The sequence below is a fragment of the Vulpes lagopus genome, chromosome 6, assembly GCF_018345385.1.
Source record: "Vulpes lagopus strain Blue_001 chromosome 6, ASM1834538v1, whole genome shotgun sequence".
Classification (NCBI taxonomy): domain Eukaryota; kingdom Metazoa; phylum Chordata; class Mammalia; order Carnivora; family Canidae; genus Vulpes; species Vulpes lagopus.
In genome coordinates, this window is record NC_054829.1 from 3,295,704 (window position 1) to 3,318,715 (window position 23,012).

The following is a 23,012-nucleotide window of genomic DNA, read 5'->3' on the forward strand; positions in this document are numbered from 1 at the left end:
GCCTGATGAGGGACTCGATCCCAGGACCCTGGAACACAACCTAAGCAGAAGGAAGATGCTCAACCACTGAGCCCCCCAGGCGTCCCTAAAAAGACTTATTTTGAGAGCGAGCGAGCGAGCGCGCATGTGCATAGGCAGAGGGCAGGGAGAGAACGTCCAGCAGACCCCCCACTGAGTATGGCGCTGGCTCCGGGCTCCAGGCTCCATCTCACAAGCCTGAGACCGTGACCTGAGCTGAAAGCAACAGGTGGATGCTCGACCCACTGAGCCGCGCACGCCCCCAATGTGGGGCTTGAACTCGTGACCCCGAGAGTAAGAGTCACACCCTCCACCCCCTGAGCCAGCCAGTCGCCCCTCAACAGTAATTTCGATCAAAATTAAAATTCACAATTAATTGGGGTGCAGTTAACACTTAGTCTCGGCGTTTGGAGACACGAGGTAATGCTGAAGAGCAGGGCCTGCCTTGAGTCTCTAACCCGAACCTTCGGAGCCGGGATCGCCTGTCCTGCCGGGCCTCTCGGTTTGCAGGGACGGATACCGTTGGTGTATTTGCGGGGTGAGACATTACGCTCCCCTAGTCTGGGCATTGGCGCCTTGCGGGGCTGCGGACCCCTCGGGGGCGGGCGGGGGCTGGTCACACGGTGCTGGCTTCGTGATTTCCAGAAATTCTGCTAGTTTCTTTCTTCCTTTTTTTTTTTTTTTAAATTCTGCTAGTTTCTGAATCTGAAATGGACACAGTTGCCTGTAGATTATGGTGTGAAACCACTGTTGTTTTTACCTTTTTTGGGGGGAATACGTTGCCTTGTTGACTGTCCTCAGTAGACAAGTGAGGTGACCTCTGGGGTCCCTGGCCTGGCTCAGCCCGGGCCCTTTCTGCTCCATGAGGAGTGAGACCCCTCCTACTGGCCAGCCCGACAGGTGACCAGTCCTTGGGCCTTAGCACATCTGGGAGGAGGTGTCGACCTGGCACTGGAGGTTAGCGGGGTGCCGCTCCCCATTGTTAGTGCAGGAAGTGACCGGGCTCAAGCGTGGGGACCTACACTTTCCTGGAGACCTTTGCTGCCGGAGCCGCTCAGTCCGGAGCACAGATGCACGAAGGGAGAAGCTGGAGTGGGAGAGAGGACATTCCGACAGAAGGTCGGGCGAGGAGCCGCGTGACTCCAGGTCCAGAAAGTTCCGAGGCCCCCCCAGCCAGGGGTCCCAGAGGAAGGAGGCGGCCCCGGAGGATGGGCTGCACCCCCCAGGCGGCTGCTCAGGCACGCTGCACACGCCACCTTTGAGAACAGTGACCCCTGGACCTAAGTCGGCCCCTGGGGACCCCTTTGTGTGGGGGTGGCGGGCAGTGAGGGGCACTGCCTGCTTGGGGGGTGGGGGCCAGGCACCAGATGTTGGGAGGAAGGGAGCTCAGACCCCGGTGGTGTGGGGCCACCGGTGTGTGTCCACCCGGTGGGTGGTGTGGACTGAGTCCGTGGGGCCAGTGCCGAGCACCAGGACGAGGGCTCTGAGGGGACCCAGATCAGGTCCCCAGTGACAGCAGACCTTCAGGCTTTCCTGCATTTGTCTAAATGCGTTTTTTTTTTTTTTAAAAAGATTGATTTGAGAGAGTGAGCGAGCAGGGGGTGGTGGGGGGAGGGGCAGAGGGAGAGAATCTGAAGCCAACGCCTCTCTGAGCGCAGAGCGGGACATGGGCTCGATCCTGCGACCCTGAGATCGCGGCCCGAGCTGAAACCAAGGGCTGGGCACTTAACCGACCGCGCCGCACGGCCCGTCTAATGCATTTTTAAAGATTCGCAGGCAGATCTGAGCTCTGCAGTTTGCCAGCGTCAGCGATGGAAGCAACAGTCTGCGCGGCTCCGGCGCGTCGCCCTGTGCCCCGGTGGAAGCGGCTGACGGGCTCAGGAATGGTTTTGTGCTCAGTTTTTAGATCCTTACGGTGGCGATTCGGACGATCCCCCCGGTCATCCCGCCTCCGGCTTCAGCGACTGTCCTCCGGGGGCCGTGAGCCTTCCGGGGTCTCCGCGTGCACTCGGGAGCGGGGGCCCCGGAGGAGCCAGCTCGGAGGAGCCCCCCGCGTCGAAGCCCCCAGGCCGCCCGAGCCGGGGCCCCGCGCCCCTGGAGGCCGACGACGTGGACATGCAGCCCGCGGAGGCCGGCAGCCCCCAGGCCCGGGGGCGGGCAGCCAGGCGCTCGGGGTCCCCGGACGAGGACTGCGGGATGTGGGTGGACCGCTGGCCCCGGGCGCTCGGCCCCCCCCTCCCCGCCGCAGGGCCCCCCGAGCCCGGCAGACACGCGCAGGGCCGCAGCAGAGCGGCCCGGCCGCCCCCCCGGCTCGGCAGCGAGAAGGACAAGGGGCCCAAGCTCACCCTCTCCAAGAGAAAACTGGAACTTTTCCTTGCGGAGCCTGAGAAAACGAAGAGAAAGAGGCAGTACGTGGCCCAGAGCGAGGTGAGCAGAGGGAGCGGGAGGGGCGCCCACGCCCCGGGGAGCCCTCGGCCGGTGTCCGCGGGCTTCGGTCCTCATGAAGCACCTGCGCGTTTTAGGTCTTAGATACCGAACACTGGGGACCCCCACTTTGCTTACAAATGGGTTTCCAACTGAGGAAAGCCCTGTGCGGGCCTCGTGGGACCCACCTCTGAATCCGAGAATTTCCTTACTTTTACTAAGTATTTATGTATCCGCAGAACTAGTGGTTTTTACACCCTGACTCCTGCTGCCCCTTGTTCTCGACCCTGAATGTCTGCTGGGCTGGGGGTGGCGGGTGTCCCGCTCTGGGGGTGCTGACACATGGAGGCCTGTAAGAATATTTAGATCATGGGGACGCCTGGGTGGCTCAGGGGTTTGGCCTCTGCCTTCAGCCCAGGGCGTGATCCTGGGGACCTGGGATCGAGTCCCGCGTCCCTGCATGGAGCCTGCTTCTCCCTCTGCCTGTGTCACTGCCTCTCTGTCTCTCTCATGAATAAATAAATAAAATCTTGAAAAAGAAAATACTTAGAACAGGGGCGCCTGGGAGGCTCAGTCGGTTAGTGTCTGACTCTTGATTTCAGCCCAGCTCTTGATCTCAGGATTGTCGGTTCAAGCCCTGGGTATGGCTCCAAGCTGAGCGTGGCGCCTACTTTAAAAAAAAAGAAAAGTATTTAGAACACACACTTGTGGTTGACTCTGGGGTGAACTGGCCTGTCCCCACCGCCCTCCCCGCACCCCGAGAAGCTGCCCTGCACTGTGTCCCTGTGTCCGTTCCTGTCGCTGTTTGTACAAAGTGAGGATTTTCTGAGCAGCCGGGTTTGGCTCTGTTGACATGATCTTGGTCTTGATGCGCCATTATATAAAAATAACAGGGTGGCGGCGGCTCTTTTCCCCCTCTCCCAGCTGCTGGGGGTTTGCTCACAGCCTTTTCCTCCCCAGCAGGCATGAACTGAGCACGAGTCTGGTGCCCGCGGCCCACACGCCCCAGGACCGCGCTGTTCCCCAGAGCCAATAAAGGGAGGCCTGCTCGAGGACGAGGACCAGAGCTCTCCTTCCTGCTGCGCGGGCGCGGGCGGGTGGTGGGGAGCGGCCTGGGGCAGGTGTTCACGCCCCCCCCCAGAGGAGGAGGAGGACTGGTGAGTGGGGGGGTCCCTCCCTCAGGCCCCACGGGCTGAACTTAGTGTGGGGGTGAGGCTCCAAGAGGCCCTGGGGCCAGGCATCGATTCACATGGGGCTTCAGGAGGCAGCAAGTAGGTGCTTGGCGCCCCTGGGGGGGGGGTGACCTGGGAATCTCTGATGGGGGAGCGTCTACCCCTCTGCCCCCACCCTCCTGGCAAGGTGTCACGGGTGTCCGCTGGCTGCGGCGACTTCTGCTCATGCCCTTGGGGCTGCTGTCAAATCCCCCTGCTCAGGAATCTGCTCTGTACCCCCTGACCCCCGGGACATTTCTCCTGTGCTCGGGACCCTCACCTGTACTTGGTGCACACGGGACGTAGGCGGGACAGGTGTCATGCTGGCCTGTGGGGCCTGGTCCCAGCTCTCAGGGGAGAGTGGCCTACAGTCCCATTTAGGAATCCCACCGCAGAAAAGCCAAGAATTCCCTCTGGCTCAGAGAAAAACAAAGTGAACCTCAATTTTCAATTGAACACAGCTTTGGACTGCCAGGCGGCTTCCCAGGGATGCCTGAGAGAACATTCCAGAACTGGGTGGGGAAGAGGCTCGGACCCCAGCTCCCAGGCCCTGGGGACAGTTGGAGCCTGGCAGCTCCACAGAAGTGGTCAGGGTGGGGGGCAGGGGCTTAAGCACCCACTCAGACCCAGCTCCTCACTCGGCTGGTGGATGAGCACGACAGGGGTAGGGGAGCGGATGGCTGGCCGGGGGCCGGGGGCCGGGCAGTGGCCGCAGCAGGAACAACAGGTTTTCACCCCAGCCTGTGCTGAGGCCCAGCTGGTCGCTGATCAACCCTAGGAGCTGCCGCCAGAAGGTGCTCAAAGACCAGAAACCGGGGCCAATGGGTGGCTAATTGGTTGGGCATTTGCCTTTGCCCCAGGGCATGATCCTGGGGTCCTGGGATCCTGTCCCACATTGGGCTTCCCGCGTGGAGCCTGCTTCTCCCTCTGCCTGTGTCTCTGTCTTTCTCATGAATAAATAAAATCTTAAAAAAAAAAAAAAACACAAAACCAGAAGCCTGTTTTCATGGGGAGACCACACCCATCACGTCCAATGTGAATGGCAAGCTGTCCGCAGAGCCAGCACTTCGACTTGCCGCCACCCTGGGATCTGGGGGGAGAACGCGCAGGGAGGGCACGGGATGGGTGGCCGGGCAGCTGAGGACATCCGCATACCCGCGGGACACAAACCGCCGCCAGGTTCCAGCACGCGGGGCTGTGGGCCGGGCCCTTCCCCCCGGGGCACACAAGCGGCCTGGTCCGACCCAGGATGGCCAGCACTGCTCCGGGCGTGCGGGCCCCTGGGCCCGGGGTTTCTGCAGCGGAGGAGAGCTGAGACAGAAGAGGCGGGAGGCCAGATCGTGCTTAGTGTTTTATTCCCAGCACCAGCCGTGCTCTGGACCCTCCCCTCCCGCAGCACCAAACGCAGCCCTCCTACCCTCCCGGCCAGCAGCCTTCATTTTCCACTTCCTCCGAACTCAAACTAACGACTTTCCTCCGACACGTCCACTTCTTCCAACAGTTTAATGATGAAGAAACATTAAATAGAGTTACTACTACAGAAAGGGGAACGAAGGGAGCCTTGTTTCACTCCGTGCAGAGGACGGCGACGCCGCGCTCGTAGAAGCTGCGTGGGTCCTCCTTGGTGGCGATCTCAAAGTCGACTGTGAAGATGAGGTCTGCCCGGGTGAAGTTCAGGTAGACGGGCAGGGTCACCTACAGGAGGGGGCGGACTTAGCACTGGCTCAGGGAGAAGCCGGGGCAGCCTACGGCATGCAGGGAGGGGGCGGGCTTCCCCTGCGCAGCCCTGGGGTCCCGGTGACACGTGGCACCTGCCGACCCCAGACAGCGGCAAGGGGCCACTCACCACATTAGCCTTTCTCTCTGCGTTGGTCTGCTTGACCCAGCGCAGCTGCGTCAGAGGAAGGACCGTGGAGATGGCGTGGGACAGCGACAGCTTGTTGTTACTGCACGTGGCCCCCTGTAGCTTCAAACCTGTGGGAGGAAGTCAGGACCTGTTGCCAGCACAAACGGCTGTGCAAATCTCTGTGACGCCAGAGCCGTGCTGCCACCCACACCCTGAGGCAGCACATCTGACTGGGAGCGACGCTGGAGGCCACCAGGACCACCTGCGAGGAGGCCCAGGGCAGGGAAGGGGCACCTTGCAGAGACGCCCAGAATAGCTGAGTGCGCACACTCCCTGGGACCCCAACTCACCCGTGACCCCAAAGCTGCAGGCATCGAGGGTGGCACTCTGGGAGGTGGTGACATTGACTTCCAGGCAGAGCTCCTCCAGGGACCAGCTGTTGGCCTGGGCCACGTACTGCCTGGTGGCTGTGATGTACGCCTCGGGGACAAACAGGCCGCCCAGACACACGTGGATGTTCTGTGGGAAGCAGCAATCCCTGGGTGAGGAGCGAGCACCACCCCTTGTCTTGGGTCACACTGGGGTCTGTGCTCGTCCCCTGGGCTGCCAGGGGCAGCTCCTCCCCCACCCAGGACAGCCGCCACCCTTCCGGAGCGCCTCCACCACCTTCAGCTCCTTAGCGCCACCGGATGCAGCCGCCTGGGAGATGTTCTGTAGCTGTTTGATCCTCTCGCTGAAGTCGGACACCCACTGGATGACGGTCATGCCTGCGGGCACTGTGTAGTGGGACCAGCTCCGAGGCAAGATCCCTGCAAGCAAGGTGACCCCAGGCAGCGTCAGTTCTGACCACCGGCAGGCACATGTGGGTCGAATCAGCTAGTGCTCACTGGCTTCTCCAGCTCCGCCCGCCTCCCTCCCCGGACCACACCCTGCAGGTCCCGGATGGGCCATCACCACCTCTGCATCTGCTCAGGCCCAGGTGTCTGGAGCGCCACAATCACCCCCACATAATGTCTCAGCAGCTAAGTCCCATCACACAAGCAGCTGGGCCTCGCCACAACTCAGGCTCGTGGAGTAGGTGTGAGACACCTGGGGGCTCCCTCTACTTTTACACTGTGCCCCCCCACTTATTTTAATTTGCTGGCCAACCCCCCAAAACTGTTAAGATTTTAATAGACGTTCACGGAACAGCAAGTAAAAATTTGGGGCCCTCTGAGCCTGACCTCCAGGCAAGGGCCCCCAGCTGCAGAAGGAAACGTGCACCAGGCCTGGCCCAGGACCTGCCGACTCTGCAGGGCAGCGGCCCCGTGCCCCGTCAGCTCTCCGGGCAGTGAGGGGGACGTGGCGAGCGCTGGGGAGCCGGGCCACTCTGGCCCCGAGCCCCCGGGCGCACACAGGAGGGCCAGTACCTTTCACCAGCTCGTTTATGAGGGTGCGCAGGTAGTTGGTCTGTTTCTTCTTCCCTTCACACACTTGGACGACATCTGCGAGATCCTGGCGAACGTCCTGAAGTAACTTAGCTCCCATCTTCACTTCTCTCTCAAAGAACCTGAACAGCGGATCCTAAAATTGTCATAGAGACGAAAGTGAAGAGGGAGGGTAGGAGGGAGCCCCGGGAACCCCAGGCCTCAGAGCCCTGGCCTGAAGCTCATGGCTTTGCCTGAGCTCACTCTTGGACTGGACTCAGTATGCAGCAGGTCGAAGCCCACCGTAGCCTGGTTCCAAATAGGAACAGTGGCTGCTGCCGCTCGCTCTGGGACTCATTGTGCAGCTTGTGCAGACGGACCCCCTGCCAGGGGCCTCATGCCGGATCCGGGCGCAGATGCCTGCCTGCTCTGAGACCACGCTAAGCCCGCCAGGACCAGGGACACCCAGGCACAGCCCCGCCCACTCCTGGCCACCTTGATGTTCTCCACCGTCCGCTTGAGGTGGCTCAGCGTCTGTGGGATGAGGTGCAGCCAATTGGACGCGGTGGTGTGCAGGGTCCGCATCCAGGCAGGACGCCCATCTGACGTGGAGTCGGTCCTTGCCTTCTTCTCGGTCTCTGCATAGGCTAGGTCATCTTCATCCTCCAGCATCTGCATCTTCAGCATCTTGCTGATCATGTCCACACCTGGGCCACATCCCCACCAGAGACACAGGGAGGGAGGGGGCATGGGCAGGAGAACAGAGGAAAAAGGACTTGAGCGTGCGAGCCATGTATGGTACCAAGTGGGGACGTGTGTTTGAAGCAGAGAGCAGGCCGGGCCAGAAAGTGAGGTGGTGGAGACAGAGGAAAACTGAGACCAGACTGAGCCTATTGGGACTGAGCCAACAGCCTGAGTGCAAAGATGAGTGAGGTTGATTCCAAATTCACAGGAAAGTGCCGGCGCTGTTGTAGAGGGCTGGGCTCTGGGGCAGGCCAGGCTCCAGCCAGGGGGCCACTGCACTGTTAACTCCACAGGTCCTGGGCTGCCCACGCCCACCGCTCTGCCTCAAACAGCCCCCAGCACAGGCCTTCATGTTGCTCTAGGGTGGACCGAGTGTGACGTCCCTGGCAGAGTGCTGGTGTGATGGTGGCAGCTCATTAGTATTGAGCAGCCCGATGCAGGCAGCTGGCTGCTAACAGAACAGAGTGGGGCACAAACCCTACAAACCATTTGCCTGGTGTGGGGGCCAAGCTGGGGTCACAGCAGGTACTGCCAGTGTTAAGACCCTATGTGATCTCAATACTGGCTCCTGCCCAACCCCGGACCTGCCGGAACCTGCCCTGCACCTAGGCCTTCAACTCACAATGGTTGGCCAGCCCAGCTTCTCGTCCTGGTGGCCTATGGGGCCATGGCCGCCTCACAGAGGAGGGCAGTCTGGCATGCATTTTAGGGTGTCCTCAGCGAGCGCTGTAATAAGGATTCTCATGCAGAGCTGAATGGAACTGTCCTATCAAGTAGCTGTACGAGTTTGGGCGAATCATGAGTCTTTTCTGAGCCTGTTTCCCCTGAAGAGAAGTCTGGGTTAGATCAGTGGTTTGCAAGCTCAAGGACACTGCTGCTGCCAGGAGGGCTTATTGGAGCAGATGGCTGGGCTCTCCTTTGGACTCAGGAGGTCTGACCCTGGCCCCAAGAACATGCACTTATAATTAGTTCCAACGAGGCTGATGCTGCTGGACTGGGGACCACCCTCTGAAAACTGCATTAGGTTATTTTTTGAATAGTCTTGAAAAAGAAAAGTATAAGGAAAAACATTTTTAAGAAGTATTCTAATAAAGAAACTGAGGATTTTAAAACCTCACGTAATATTATACTTTTCATCTTCAAAGAAAACGAAGTGAAATTATGTCTGAATGTAAGCTGGAAACTGACACGTAATTTTCAGACCTTAGTGACCTGAGCCTAAACTGCAGAAGAGACACCAGCTGGAACTGTTTCCCCGCCGCTGGGCGGGGAGGGCTGGGGGAAGGAAGGCGATTTCCCACAGTGGAGTTGTTCGGAGGCAAGGGAGGGGCTCCTAGGGCGCCGGGTGAGTGGGGTACCCACCCTGGGTGGTGAGCAGGACTCTCTCGGCGTTGTTGGGCAGGCCTAGCCAGGAGGGCGTCTGGGTGTCGGGGAGCAGCTCCACCCACTGCACAAACTCCTCTCGCCTGGAGAAGCAGCACATTTGGAAATGCCATTAGGCATGACGCTGGAAAGTGGCCGGCATGGCGAAGGTCTAGGTCACGGGGGCGGGCTCCTACCTGATGCCGTCTGGCATCTGAATGTCTTTGTGTCCATCGACTTTGCAGGCCAACTTAAATTCACTGTCGAAACTCTTTGTTGTGAACAGACGCTCCAGGAAGGTGTTGAGCAGACGCTGATCGAACTCGTTGTCCACTCGGCCACCGTAGATGGACTGAGCCATCAAGGTCTTCAGTGCGGACCACGGGATCTTATCCGGGGAGATGTTTTGCCTCCCCTGTGTGAGGAAAGCTGGGACTGTGGGGGCAGGCCGCGTGGGCACCAGCGTACCCTGGCTTCATACCCTCATCACACAGGAGGACCCCCACTGTCTGCCGCAACCGTGAATACTTCCGAGCATTCCCCTCCCACCTCTGACTCAGCAGCCTGCACTTGCCTTTGCCGTGTCATCCAGCCACGTGTCCACCGTGTCGCAGGCCGAGCGCAGGTCAGACTCCCCAAATTCATACTTCTTTGACCACCCCAGGGGTGCATATCGTAAGCGTTCTTGGATGATCGCGTGGAACCAGGCCAGCAGGAAGTACAAGCGAGCACGCTCGTTGGGAGACTGGGTGGGGAAGGTTATGAAGGATGGAGTCCCCAGAAAGCAGCACCCTTTCTAGCTGATGCAATGGGGCTACTCCCTCGTCAAAGTTTCAAGAAGAGCTTCCTACTAGCCTGAGCTATGAACACCAGGACTTGGGATGCAGCACATTAATACTAATACTGTTGCCAGAAATTAAGTGCCAATTTTCCTATTAATAAAGATATCATCTAATGACACTGTGGAGATCAATTATTTAGCCACAAAAAATGATACAGGAGGGGATCCCTGGGTGGCTCAGCGCTTTAGCGCCTGCCTTTGGCCCAGGGCGTGATCCTGGAGTCCTGGGATCGAGTCCCACATCGGGCTCCCAGCATGTGTCCCTCTGCCTGTGTCTCTGCCTCTCTCTCTTAAATAAATAAATAAATAAAATAAAATAAAATAAAATAAAATAAAATTAAAAAATAAATAAATAAATAAATAAATAAAAGATGCAGGAAACAAATTTTCTGAAATTGTCAGAAAAGGCGGATTATGGCACAAAATAAAATTGTACTGAAGGATCTCTGTCTTCCTGCCCAAGAGCCTTGGGGGTGGGGACCATGTTTGGGAGCACAGGATTGCCTGACATCGACCCCAGATATCTGAGATATCTGAGCTCCGGCTAGAGCTCCACTGGAGGCGTCTGCTCACCCAGGAGCATGACCGTCACATCCTTGCAACCAAACACCGTGTACATTTCTTTCAACTTTTTCACAGCAAGGGAATTTTGCCTGAAGTTAAGCAGTAAAATCTCCAGCACGGTTAGCCACTCTGGTGTTTCTGAGAGGTGTGGAGACCTGCTTCTGAACTCAGCAATGGGACTCGGTGTCTCGGATTATCCCGACAGTGTGCCAGGAGAAAGCAACTTTACCTTGCATATCCGTGAGACAGGGATGCTGCTGAATGTCCTCAGCATGTTGGCCTTCACCCCCGGGGGTGGCTCAAACACGAAGATGCGGCCTGCTCGGAGCAGGTTCACAGGCACCTAAGGCAGACACGGCCCCCGTCACCATTCTGGCTCACTTGCACTTTAGCTCAACCACACACACACACACACACACACACACACGCACACACACAAGCACACACACAAGCACACAGGCGTTTAGAACAGAAAGAGGTCACACGAGCACTCACAGCCCACGCATGAGGCACGCACCTTGGGGTTGATCTCCATGGTAAGAAAGAGTCGGAAGCAGGCGTGTGGCTGCAGGGAGTGTAGCTTCTTCTCTAGCTGCATCAGCCACCCTGGGGCCAGGTGGACGTTCTTCAGCATCACCCATCTACAAGGGGAGAAAGAGAGCGACAGCCACACTTTAGGTTTCCGGTCAGAATTCTTGGAAACTAAGGCTTTCTGAAATAAAATACGCCTACCTGCCCGATTTCACGGCTGTATTTATTGCTTTATCTGCTTGGTTGAAGCCTTCTGCTGAGCCTGGTGTCAGAAAGCTTAGTGTCAGCATAGCAGGCTTAGACCTCAGTGCCCACCGTGAATTCCGAGGGGCCTCAGCCAGTAAAACTGATCAAGTATCCTTACCGATTGCAATTGAAGTGATCTGTGTGTTCTGTTCAGCTGCAAGGTCTTCGACGTGACCACTGGCATCATACCCAGGCACAGAACACATCAGGACGGGAGTATTTGGCTTTACCTATAGACGAAGAGGTCAGAACTAAGAGAGCACACTGGACGGTGTGCATCTGTTGAGGGGAGAGCCCTGCAGGGCTGGCCAAGTGGGAGTCTGCAGCGGGTGTGGCCCTATGAGGAGATGGTGGCGGGGAGTTGGAGCAGGTATGTAGCTAAGCCTCTAGGGAGCCAAAGCCATACCTCAGTGTCCACGATGTGGGTCAGGTCGAGTGGCTGTTCCATGATGGACATGAAGGACTCCCCGAGGTTTGTGGAAACGAACATGTGGGCCATGGCCAGCAAGCGGTCAGGGCGGAAAGCCTGAATCAAGAGCAGGCGGTGGATGGCGTGCCCAATGGGTGCTGAAACAACATGGGAAGGGTTGGGGGGTGGGCATGGCACAGACTCTGAGCTACCCCAGCTAGGACTGGTCTCGCTACAAGCCTCTGCTTGGCAAATGCTCTGTGTACAAGAGTCAGCTCAAATGACACCTCAGAAATGACACTGCCCTTTCTGGTCCTCTCTGCCCCAAGGACTGCCACCACCTCCCGTCTTCAGTGGACACACCCATGACAGCACCTACAGTGTGGGCCTCTTTGTGGGTACTGTGGTGGTTACCAGTTTCATTTACTTATTCATTTAATTTACTTATTTACTTATTTATTTACTTACTTATTTTTTGTTGTTACCAGTTTTAAATGATTCCACCCACATCTGTTCATTGCAGGTCAAACACCTGAAGGTTCTTAGCCATGTCTAGAGAAGATGCTAGCAATCACCAGCCTCACCCTGCTGAGCTGCAGCCCCACCTAAGCTGGCTGGCACAAGGCCTTGGGGACCACTCTCAGAACAATTAATCTCTCCCTTCACGTTGGGCAAGGGCCTTCCTTTCTAGGCCTCTCTTGGTCTTCAAGCATGAGCTGGAACACGCATTAGGATCTGATTTTAACCCTGAGATTCTTATTTCAGGAACTAGCGACTTTTTTGGAAATGTCCCTTCATACTCAAGCAGCAAAGCCCAATTTTACATTTGGGTCCAGAATGAAAACACAGGGGAGGCCCTGATGTGGGCTTACTTGAGGGGGCTTCTTCACTCCAGAGGTAAGGGACCGTCTGCTCTGGGGAGCTGCTGTCCAACCAGATGCCAAATTGCTGTGGAGACATGAAAGAAAGCGTCACCATGGAGCAGAGCCCATTTTCATGGGCAGAGAAGTTTTTTGTTTTTTTTTTTTAATTTTTTTTTTTTATTATTTATTTATGATAGTCATACAGAGAGAGAGAGAGAGAGGTAGAGACACAGGCAGAGAGAGAAGCAGGCTCCATGCACCGGGAGCCTGACGTGGGATTCGATCCCGGGTCTCCCGGATCGCGCCCTGGGCCAAAGGCAGGCGCCAAACCGCTGCGCCACCCAGGGATCCCTATGGGCAGAGAAGTTGAGATGAATCTATCAGATGGCTGATGTGAGCACACAACACACACAATTCCTTACTGCTTTTCCTGGAAAGAGGCCAGGAAGTGTTCAGAACACTCACCTCATCAGCCTGAACCTTTGCAATCAGATCTTTGAATGCAGGGAGACAGCTCAACCTCACAACCGCCTCAGCCTGCTCCACTGTCAGGCCCTGGATCTTGGGTGTGGAGCCAGCACTCAGGACAATCTCCTTCCCTCTTAAGAAGTGCTGGAATTCGGCATCGTAGGTGGGCTCCCTGGGAAGGGGACAATAGGTTAGCGAGGGTCTCAGATTCATTTCTGCCTCCACTAGAAGAGTTTTCCCCCTTCTTTAAGCTCTCATAAAATGCTAGTAGGCAACCCACAAAATGATGACGCTCTGCAGGGGCAAGTGTGGTAGGCGGCCGACCTTACCCGATGGTGCCCTTCAGTTTGATTCTGGCCAGCAGCATGGCGAAGGTGATGTGGTCCTGGTGCAGCATGCCCCTGGCCACCCGGTTGAATGCCACCTGGAGGTAAGAGCAGGCAATGCTGCTGTCCCCGGAGAACCACCTCCCAGCTTCCCTCCCCGGAGACAGCCAAGTGCTGGGCGCTCTACCTGGAAGAGATCCTTTGTTATGATGGAGAGGCGCTGCGTGTGGTCAGTGATGCCCTTGAGGTTTGGGTTCTCATACAGGACGTTGTGATAAATGTCCAGGAAAAACTGGAGGGAGTACTGGTAGAGGAAGTGGATCTGGAAGGGAGAGGGGGATGGCTGTTAGCTGGGAGAGCAGAGGGCAGCATGTGGTCCTACAGCAGGGGGCTCCTGTGGTCACCTGCTTCAGAGATTCCATGGTGAAGTAGATGCTGCTGCAGGCGGTGGACAGCGGCAGGTACTGCTGCGACACGGTCTCCACCTCCTGCATGACGATGTCTGTCTCCTCCACCTTCCTCGTCACCTCGGCAGCCTCTCTCTTGAGGTTCTCCAGAGTCGTGATGATAGTGTCATCGTCCAGAATGCGCCCCTTCACCTCATTCAGGGCTTGCAGCAGGGACTTCTCCAGTTGACGCAGGCGTAGCTGGAATTCCCCTAAAAGATCACAGCATCCCGACTTCACTAGCGCTTACGCTCTTTGAGAAGGAGAGGTTGCCTGAACAAACCTGACGTGCTCTAGTCCCTTCAAAGCGCACCCCTGACCTGCCCCAAAACTCCTGAAGCTACGGACCCAGGAAACACACCTTGAAGTTTAAGAAGGTCGGAGCGCTTTTCATCCACGTCAGGCCTTTCTGCTTTAAGGACTTCATTCAGACACTGGCTCTGTAAACTGCTACGGGTGACCGTGAAGTTGACAAATGTGACCCGGGAACACAAGTCTGGTGGGAACTCCACCTGCCAAAAGGAGTAACAGAACAGTCCACTTTGTCACCTGAGCTGTGACACCAAGTGCCACACCAACTATGTATCTGAGGTGTATCTCGTTCCTTACGGTTGGATCTCGGGTGGACAGGAAGATGACAAATGACGGTGACAAGTCTATATCCTGGTCGCCGAGGGTGATCAGCACTCTCCCCCCTGTTCGCCGAACCTCGCGGTTCAATACTGGATTCAACACTGGGTCATAGCTCTCCACGTCCTATGTAGCACATGGGAAGTTTAACCATTAGGGCTCTGCAGTATTTATTTTCACCCAAATAACAGTGCATTGACACCACCCTCCTGCTCCAGATAAATGCACCTCAGAAGCTACCTACCCATGTGAATCTGCATCGGCCACTACAGTAGGCACGGGCCACCTGTGGGCCCTTAATTAAAACACTCAGTTCCTTAGTCACACTGGCCACACACGTGTCCACCACACTGGGCAGCACAGATCAGAGAACATTTCTATCACTGCAAAAGCTCCAGTGGATTGTGATGACCAAGATCAAGCAAATACTGTTTTGTTGGACTGACTTTTTACAGACCTTTGACATCAAACAAAGTCTTACAAAGTTCAAAAAGTACCACTGTTTAGATCCCATACTTCAGTTTTATGTCCTATCAACCGTTGGATGCACACACCTGCACCAGAAGGGGGTTCCCAAACCTCAGCGCGCTCTCCAAGTTCTTCCGGAAGGCATCATCCAAGAAGCTGGTGCGCGTGATCTTGCGGTCCTTGTACTCATTCATGATGAATTCTGTGGCCTGGCCAGACGGGTCGATGATCAGCGGGTACCTGAAGGTGAGGCAGCAATAGAGCAGGTTCAAGGAGCCCCGACAAAGACGATGGGAATGCCGTACCCACTGCTCCAGTGCGGTCTCCAGTCTCCCATGAAGACAAACAGGACAAATGGTTGATGCTAAAGCCATCTTTTTGAAGCTCTTCTTTAAGGAGCTAACAAAGTCACAGACTCTCTGGAGCAGGGCTATAAAGTTTCTCTTCTCGCGGGGACACAGGTTCTTGTCTCAGCATTCAGTACATGCTTTTCTGCAGATGCTGAGCATGTTACACTAGAATTACTGTTCTATGTGTTCCTGACCTTCTAGACCCTTCAGGAACTCGGGTGTCAGCAACCATGCTGCAGCAGCACCCACGGCTCATGGGCAGAAAGGGTTTAAACCACCAGGGACCCTGACAAATGGCAGATGCAACTTAGTTCTCACAAGGAGCCTGTGAGAAGGTACTGTCAGCATCAGCACATCTCTTTTATGAACAAACAAGATGGGATACTAAGAGGCTATGGCAGGGTGCCCAGGGTCACATCGCCAATTAAAAAACTTTTTAGGGATCCCTGGGTGGCGCAGCGGTTTGGCGCCTGCCTTTGGCCCAGGGCGCGATCCTGGAGACCCGGGATCGAATCCCACGTCAGGCTCCCGGTGCATGGAGCCTGCTTCTCCCTCTGCCTGTGTCTCTGCCTCTCTCTCTCTCTCTGTGACTATCATAAATAAAAAAAAAAATAAATAAAAAAAAATAAAAAAATAATAAAAAAAAAAACTTTTTAAAAAACATGTACTGCACATACACGTGCTTGCATAAAACTTAGAAGCTATGAAAGGGCAGATAGTGGGAAAAACCACCCCCTTCTCCTGTATTTGGTTGCCAGTTTCTGGTCTGTGTACTTGGGAAAAGATCCAGGTATTTACAGACCCAGGAGTGGGTGTGGGTGCGTGTGTCCACAGGGGGGCCACACTCGCCCTCACATGGCACTTGCCCCCATTGCTCACTGCCTGCTGGAGTGGCCCTCTGCACGCACACTATGAGTGGCCTGGTCTACAAGGACCCCAGCCTCCCACTCCTGATATACATAGTGACGTGTGAACCGGCCCCCACGAGGAGCACCACAGGTGCTTTCAGTGTGCTGTTGGTCACATGTGCAGGCTACTGTTGAATAAGTACCTAGGAGTGTGTATTTCTCACTGAGAGGAACACAGCCCTGTATAGACCATGAGCATGGGTCAATGATCTCACCAGCACCATCTGGCAAGACATGGAGCCTGAGGGTTTGCTCCCAAAATAAATCACACCCACAAGTCTTCATCCTCTTTGTGTCCCTGGGACAGTGATACACATCAAGGGCTCGAGTATTTGAAGATTCTGAGATAAAAACACCAAGGATGTCTGGGTGTGAGAGCTGCCGCAGAGGCAGCTCGAGCTCCCGAGGGCCAGGGGCCCCGTATGTGGGATGAGCCCTGAGGACCCCCTGAGCCAGTGCTAAGCCTGCCATCCCTCCAGTCATCCTCCACTTCTGACTCTGGCTTCTTAAGCCATAAACCAGATACCAGTTTCCCCTTTAAATCTTTTCAGCTAAGTATTTTCAGTTATAATATTTGGAGAGGGTCTGTTTCACTGTCCACTGATCCTCAGCCCTGCCAATCAGCTATGAAAGGTTACATGAGAAAGGTTCCTTACAGAACAATTCAGTCAGTGAGGGTGAGGATCATGTGCACCCCACCACCAGAGAGGGGCGCTGAGCCTGCCTGCACCATTTGCCTACTTCCAGGTTTCTATTCATTTCCTCAAAGATGCGTTTTGAAAAAACAAACAAAAGAACGGGACCACTGCACGTAGAAACTTTTAAGCTGCTCTCTCTTTGAGCGAGTCTGTACCTGTTGAACCGCTTCAGCATGATGGCATTCTCTGTACACAGGTCATCCGCAGGTAAGGAGCTGGCTTGCCAGCGGAGACGCTCGTCAGCATTGGAGAGGTACTCCGTCCGTGCGATGTCTGTACGGAACTGAAAGGTGAGGGAAGTTACCCTTCCTTTTCAGAACTACAGGTGCGTGATTTCAAGCCAGGACTCGAACAGGTGAGTGGACACCAGTCTGGCCCACGCCTTTAACACCTGTTTGGAATTCCCTATGGACACTTACCTGGATGTTGGCTTGCTGCAAGTGGTGGGACCAAGTGGTGAACAAGTTTTGGCGCATCTGCTGGTCAAAGTAACCCGCATAGGCAATGAACGCCGCTGACAAGAGGCAGTCCCCAGCAATAGTGGACATCTGGTTTTTGAAAGTCTCACTTGTTTTTTCCCATCGTTCACGTTCAGCAGACAAACTCTTCAGGAGAGCAGTACTCCGGTTTACCTAAAAGGAAAATCAAACAGGATTTATACCATAAAGTGAAAATCTGTTCCTCCACAGGGCTCTGGGTGGGCTAGAGACAGAAACAGACTCTAGTTGTTCACAGTCCCAGAGGAGATGGGACCCAGCTCCCCCACGACTGAGGAACCTAAGCAGGGTGTGAGGGGGTGCAAAGCAGCAAGGGTCAACCTTGAGATGTACAAGGGAGTGGAGATAGGGCAGGAAGAGGGCCTGGAGTGGAGGGTTGGCCAGAGGGAAGAAACACTGCTGGCAGAAGAGGAGAATATTCTGTGAATTCAGGAGGAGTATGGGCTTGGTGATAGACACAGCAGTGGACATGAGGCCTGGACAGACAACCAGGCCTTTGGTGACTCCACTGAAACAGAGGCGGGCAAACAGCCAGGCTGGGGACTGGTGTGGAGGGGGGGCTCACTGGCTGCAGATCGCCTCCTGGTATCCACCTGTCCTAATCAATGCCACTCAGAAAATACTCAGGGAAGCCAGCACGACCGGTCAGACACAAAAAAGCTAGCTGGCGGAGATGAATGTGGGGCACACACATGAGAATGTGTGTTAAGCCCTAGGAGCACCTCGTGTTAAACCCCACAAAGACAGAATTGAAGGGGGTCAGCAGTAAAATGGCACATGGTTGATGACAATCTTACTTTTGCTTCAACAGCAGCCAGGTCTGCTTTGATGGCCTGGGCCTCCGAGATGAGGACGGCGTACTCTTCCTTGTAGCGGGCGATGCTGGCTTCCAGGTCCCGGATCATCTGCTCTACCTCATTGGCCTTCTGCTGGTTGTCCTTGGCGTCATCCTCCAGCTTCTGCAGCTCATTGCGTAGGGGCTCCACTCGCTTTAACATGTCGGCGTAGTTAAGCTGAGAAAGACAAATGGTAGTTATCCTTCACAAGTGACCGGCCTGGCAGTGGCTTTTCACACAGGAGCTCCCGGTTACACTGGCTACCTGTGCAATTGCCCATTTCACCATTGGCCCACAGGCCAGGGATGCCCGGTTCACAATCTCGTAGTTGTAGCTTGGGTTGGACATGTAGTTTTTCTTCATCTTCTCTCTTATGGCATCACTGCAAAAAAGGAATTGTAGTTCTAAGTATATGTAGAGTGAACGTAGTAGAGTTTTTAGGAACCCAAAATGTGAAGGCTGGTTCCCATCCACTGCCCCCACAACCAGACCCACCCGTGTTCCATGTAACAGTGGCAACTGCTGCCAGGAAGGCCTCTGACCCTCCTGCCCCACCCTCCCCTGATGTGAGGCAGTGTCTGACATCAGCTGTGTGGTGTGGAGGCGCTCGCAAGTATTTGTGGGGATGGGGTAGAATTCGGCTCACAGCGGTCAAGGAATCAGAACATTACTGCCAGGGATGGGAAGAAGAAATCTGACTACTACTTTGAAGGAACCAGCCTGAAAGGCATTAACCTAACGGATGCCGCCTTCTAGTGTACGCCAGGCCACAGTGACAGGGCCACACAATAGCAGGAAAACCTCCCGACACCTGAGCACTGTCTTCTACATCCTTCCTGGCAACGCTCACCTGATCTCCTCTGCAGAGAAGTTGACGATGGTGGGGATGAAGTTTTCCCTCATGATGATGGAGCGGATTTGCTTCCAGTCTGTGGTGCTCTCTCCCAGCAGCAGGCAGATGGACTCGAGCGCCAGCTTCACGGCAGCGGGAGGGTTGGCCATGGACCGCACCTCCACCAGGTGCTGCTTCTTGATCGATTTCACCGCTGAGCACAGGGGCAGCAAAAGAGGTAGGGGTGGGAAGGTGACAGAGTGAGCACAGTGAGGGGGCTGCAGCACAGCAGAGCTGTGGCTCTGATGAGGAAGGGGCCACTGCTCAGAAGGTCCCAGTGAGCAAGACTTTCTATCTTTAAACCCCCTGGAACGGTGTTAAGTAGCTGACCTTTTAAATAATTATGAAGAGCTTGCTGTACTGACCCCACACTAAACATTCTGGATACAGCAAGATGCTGCTTTCAGGAATGTCTCATAGGACCCCATTAGCTTATTTACCTCCATAAACTTAAAAGATTTAAATATTTTAATACTTTCTCAGTGGTTACTTGGAAGTGAGAACTCTATTAAGTTCCCATCTAAATCTGACTCTCAAGGAAAATCTACAGTTTGGACAGTGTGTGTCACTTTCTCCCATCCTATAGTAGGGGACTTCATGTCTGAAACAAACGCCAGCAGGCCACGAGAGAGCACAGGTCAGGGGCCCGCTTGGTTGCTGCTACAGCGTCCTGCAGGTGCCTGGTGGAGTAAGAACGGAGGCCAGCACTATCAGCGCATAAATTTGTGGTCGCCAGCCCGGCCAGGGCACACTCGGGCAACATGCACGCTTCAGGGCATTTCTGGTGACATTCAAGTCAGGAATTTGTAATAGCACATGCACGTAATTATCACTGGATCTTAAAAACAAAAACACGTATCCACATAAACCTTATGCTGTCAGCTGTCTCTCCTAAGAAGAGTTCTACTCCAGTGAAAGCAAAGCAGCATTACAAGAACTTTGCTTTACGAGAGATGAAGACAATCTCCAAAAAAAAAAAAAAAAAAAAGACGACGACAATCTCCAGTGTTCAGGAAAGCCTTCGGGTATTTACCATGCTCAGCCAACTCTCCACAGCACCACGGATGGAGCACCCTTTCTAAAAAGCCAGACCTCTGACAGCACTGACGTACCATTCTGGGCCTCAATGACAGCAGGCTCCACCTTGTCCAGATCTTCTTTGACACTCATTTGTTTGTCTGCTATCACTTCCTGCTGCTTATGCAGCTGTTCCTGAATTTCTTGGCTCATTACCTAAAACGGAAGAAGGGCTTGGCTGCAGTACTGGTTACTTTGCTGAGTGACTCCTGAACGACACTCCTGACCTCCCCCAGACACCGCCGCCCCAACCCATCAAACCCTGAAGACCACCCAGACTACACTTCCTGCTCTCCCCACAGACTGCCAGCGGGGGCCCAGCTGGGCGAAGGCTCCTGAGACACACATACCTTCTTTTTCTCTGCCTCCTGCTGGTCTTTCACCATCTTCTTCAGCTTGTCGTTTGCGGCCGCGTTCTTTACCTCCAGCTCTTGGCTCTTTATCCTCAGATCACGCCGGAGCTCCTCCACCTGAGGGACAGACGCCGTGTTAGGAAAACAGAATCGTGCAGAAATTACCTGGAAAGGGGTCCTCACACCAGCCCCCTGCCCGTGAGTGAAGCGAACCCCTGGGAGGTACCTGGTCAACCGTTTCTTTGATTTTTCTAAGCCCAACATTCAAATGCATCTGCTGCTCCTCCAGCTCGCTCCGCTTCTCATGGAACAGGTTGGCGTAATGGTTAATGAAGTCCAGGTAGTGGCGGGGCGTGATGGCCATCGTCCTGCCCCCTCGCTTTGCCAGCCGAGCGTTAGCCTTTTAGAAAATAGGTAAATCTTTTCACTCTTCGGGACGTTCTCCGTGATTTAACCTCCAAAAGCTAACTGCTCTGCCTACAGGGATGCCCGGTGATTTGGTACATGGATGCAGCCCTCAGAAGTCACAATTGAGCTGGGCTCTCAGCTCAGCCTCCTACGAGATCTCAGGGAGCCCCTGAGACCCCTAAGCTTTCCCAAGCTTCCCTGTAACAGAGGTAACCTCGGTGACCTCACACACATACTCCGTGTGAACAGGCTCTACAGCTGGGGTTGTGTGTGCTCTATCTCTTGCCTCCTGCTTATTTCCCATGGACACCAACATAACAGATGGCACCAGGACAAGGGCAAGTGGCACAGCTGTGTGACCAGCTGCTCTGGCCCCTCAGGCTCACGTAAGGCAGCAGGATACCAGCAAGGGAAGCCAGGGCCAGGCCACATTCTGGAGGCAATGGAGATCTGCAGGTGCGGCAAGGAAGTGATCAACGGGACACCCACAGACTCACAGCGGTTTTTACAAAGCCTTTCAGATGAGAGATTGGACTCTCCCATGATAAGGAGCCTAAAGCCAGGGTCTCCAAACCCTGGCCAACGAGCCAAATCCTGCCACTGCATGTTTTCTGCACACGAAGCACTAGTGCACACAGCCCTACCCATGTGTACATATGCAGGCTGTGGAGGCTTTGTGTACCAAGGCAGGGCCGAGTAGTTAAGAGACCCTCCTGGTCCACAAAGCCTAAAACATGAACGCTCTGGCCTTTTCCAGGAAAAGCTTGCTGACCTCTGATCTGAATGGAGAATCAGCACCCTCCCCAACACACACTGGCAGTGAGATAACAAAAGCAGAGAAGAACGTTTTACAGAGGCAGAAGCCATAAGGCAGTGAAGGTCAATGACCCCAGAAGGTGCAGCCTGGTAACGAGGAAGAGTCACCGCTGACAGAGGTAAGAACAGGCAATGGCACTGTGCATAATCCCAGGTACCCATAGTCTCTTCTTCATTGGTTTACTTTTATGTTAGCAGAATGTTTAGTTTTTTTTCCCCCATGACCTCAAAATGGAACCAACCTGGTGAAGAGTCTGATGAACAAATACACAGCTATTTACAATAGCTTCCCGATGTGATGGTGGCTGTGGAAGTTTGTCATACACAACTGGCATGTAATCAGGCACAATGTAATTTGGCTTCTCCAGGTCCATTTTACTTGTGAATTCTTTGCCCACTTGATATAGTGCTTCAGTGGACCAGTCCCCAAACCAATTCAACACACACCTGAAAAAGATGCCCATGTCTCAAATAGCTCCCAAGAGCAGGGTTTGCCCCTTGGGAAGAATTTGGCTCTTGTGAACCAGAGCTGAGCAAACATCAGCATACCTGTTGAAAAGTGCTGGGGAAGTGGCTGCGCGGTCCTTGAGCCCCTCTGAGGATGGGTTCATGGTGAAGACAACATGAAGGTTGCGGATGACCTGGCTGGTGAACCATTTGTAGAGTTCCTCATGCGAGTCCAGCATCAAGCCCTCCTTCTGGGCCCCCTCTTTACACTGGGTCATCAGGGTGGCATACTCATCTCCTTCGAAGAGGCCAGGAACCTAGCCAATGAGAGCATTACTACTAACTGATCCTTTTAACCTGCTGCCACTAATACACAACACAGTGTAATGTGGCACTTACTTCCCCATTGGCCAGAAGGGTATTCATTCGCTCCAGGAATCCAGAATCTAATACGTTGGATTCATCCATTATAAATGCTATCTTTTCATTCTTACAGCCAGAACGTCTCAACACTGTGCGAAGATCTTCATCAAAGTCTTCCCCTGTATACTTTCTATGCACCTACAGAAGCAGTTGGCAGGTTAGGTCCATTCTCATTCAAGGAGCCATGTGCAGGAATCAGGAGTCGGTCACTGGGATTAAGAAGTGTCAACTAGACCCACCTTAATCTGGTACACGCTCAAACCATTCATCCAGGCCACAAAGCGGGACAGGGTGGTTTTTCCCGCTCCACTGACACCAATCAGAAGCAAGTGGCCTTGAGGTTGGCGGAATATTCTGAAACATCAGAAAAGATACATTTCAAGGCTTTTATGCTCTGTTCCCCCTTTGACACTTAGGTCCTAAACTTTTTCAGGAGTTAACCTACAACATTTTTAATGTGTTAATCTTGTACGTTAAACAGTTGTTGAGCAATCTGCTATCTGC

General features: G+C 54.5%; 1 protein-coding gene across 1 annotated transcript in view; it reads right to left on the reverse strand.

Moving 5' to 3' along the window:
* Positions 1-4,991: 4,991 nt before the first annotated feature.
* DYNC1H1 (dynein cytoplasmic 1 heavy chain 1) overlaps positions 4,992-23,012 on the reverse strand; it is a 68,336-nt gene continuing 50,315 nt past the window's right edge. The window contains exons 45-78 of the mRNA XM_041758019.1: positions 22,748-22,862; positions 22,485-22,646; positions 22,188-22,402; positions 21,881-22,085; positions 20,641-20,814; positions 20,412-20,531; positions 20,097-20,217; positions 18,943-19,138; positions 18,357-18,474; positions 18,054-18,269; positions 17,179-17,391; positions 16,915-17,042; positions 14,890-15,043; positions 14,315-14,461; positions 14,067-14,217; positions 13,664-13,917; positions 13,447-13,581; positions 13,263-13,357; positions 12,931-13,105; positions 12,475-12,550; positions 11,600-11,760; positions 11,312-11,423; positions 11,149-11,209; positions 10,934-11,057; positions 10,646-10,759; positions 9,586-9,756; positions 9,209-9,426; positions 9,012-9,115; positions 7,401-7,612; positions 6,909-7,062; positions 6,166-6,308; positions 5,850-6,018; positions 5,500-5,627; positions 4,992-5,348 (exon numbers count right to left, since the gene is read on the reverse strand). Coding sequence (XP_041613953.1) covers positions 5,220-5,348; positions 5,500-5,627; positions 5,850-6,018; positions 6,166-6,308; positions 6,909-7,062; positions 7,401-7,612; positions 9,012-9,115; positions 9,209-9,426; positions 9,586-9,756; positions 10,646-10,759; positions 10,934-11,057; positions 11,149-11,209; positions 11,312-11,423; positions 11,600-11,760; positions 12,475-12,550; positions 12,931-13,105; positions 13,263-13,357; positions 13,447-13,581; positions 13,664-13,917; positions 14,067-14,217; positions 14,315-14,461; positions 14,890-15,043; positions 16,915-17,042; positions 17,179-17,391; positions 18,054-18,269; positions 18,357-18,474; positions 18,943-19,138; positions 20,097-20,217; positions 20,412-20,531; positions 20,641-20,814; positions 21,881-22,085; positions 22,188-22,402; positions 22,485-22,646; positions 22,748-22,862 — 5,170 coding nt within the window. The 3' untranslated portion in view covers positions 4,992-5,219. The remainder of the gene's footprint in view (positions 5,349-5,499; positions 5,628-5,849; positions 6,019-6,165; positions 6,309-6,908; positions 7,063-7,400; positions 7,613-9,011; positions 9,116-9,208; positions 9,427-9,585; positions 9,757-10,645; positions 10,760-10,933; positions 11,058-11,148; positions 11,210-11,311; positions 11,424-11,599; positions 11,761-12,474; positions 12,551-12,930; positions 13,106-13,262; positions 13,358-13,446; positions 13,582-13,663; positions 13,918-14,066; positions 14,218-14,314; positions 14,462-14,889; positions 15,044-16,914; positions 17,043-17,178; positions 17,392-18,053; positions 18,270-18,356; positions 18,475-18,942; positions 19,139-20,096; positions 20,218-20,411; positions 20,532-20,640; positions 20,815-21,880; positions 22,086-22,187; positions 22,403-22,484; positions 22,647-22,747; positions 22,863-23,012) is intronic.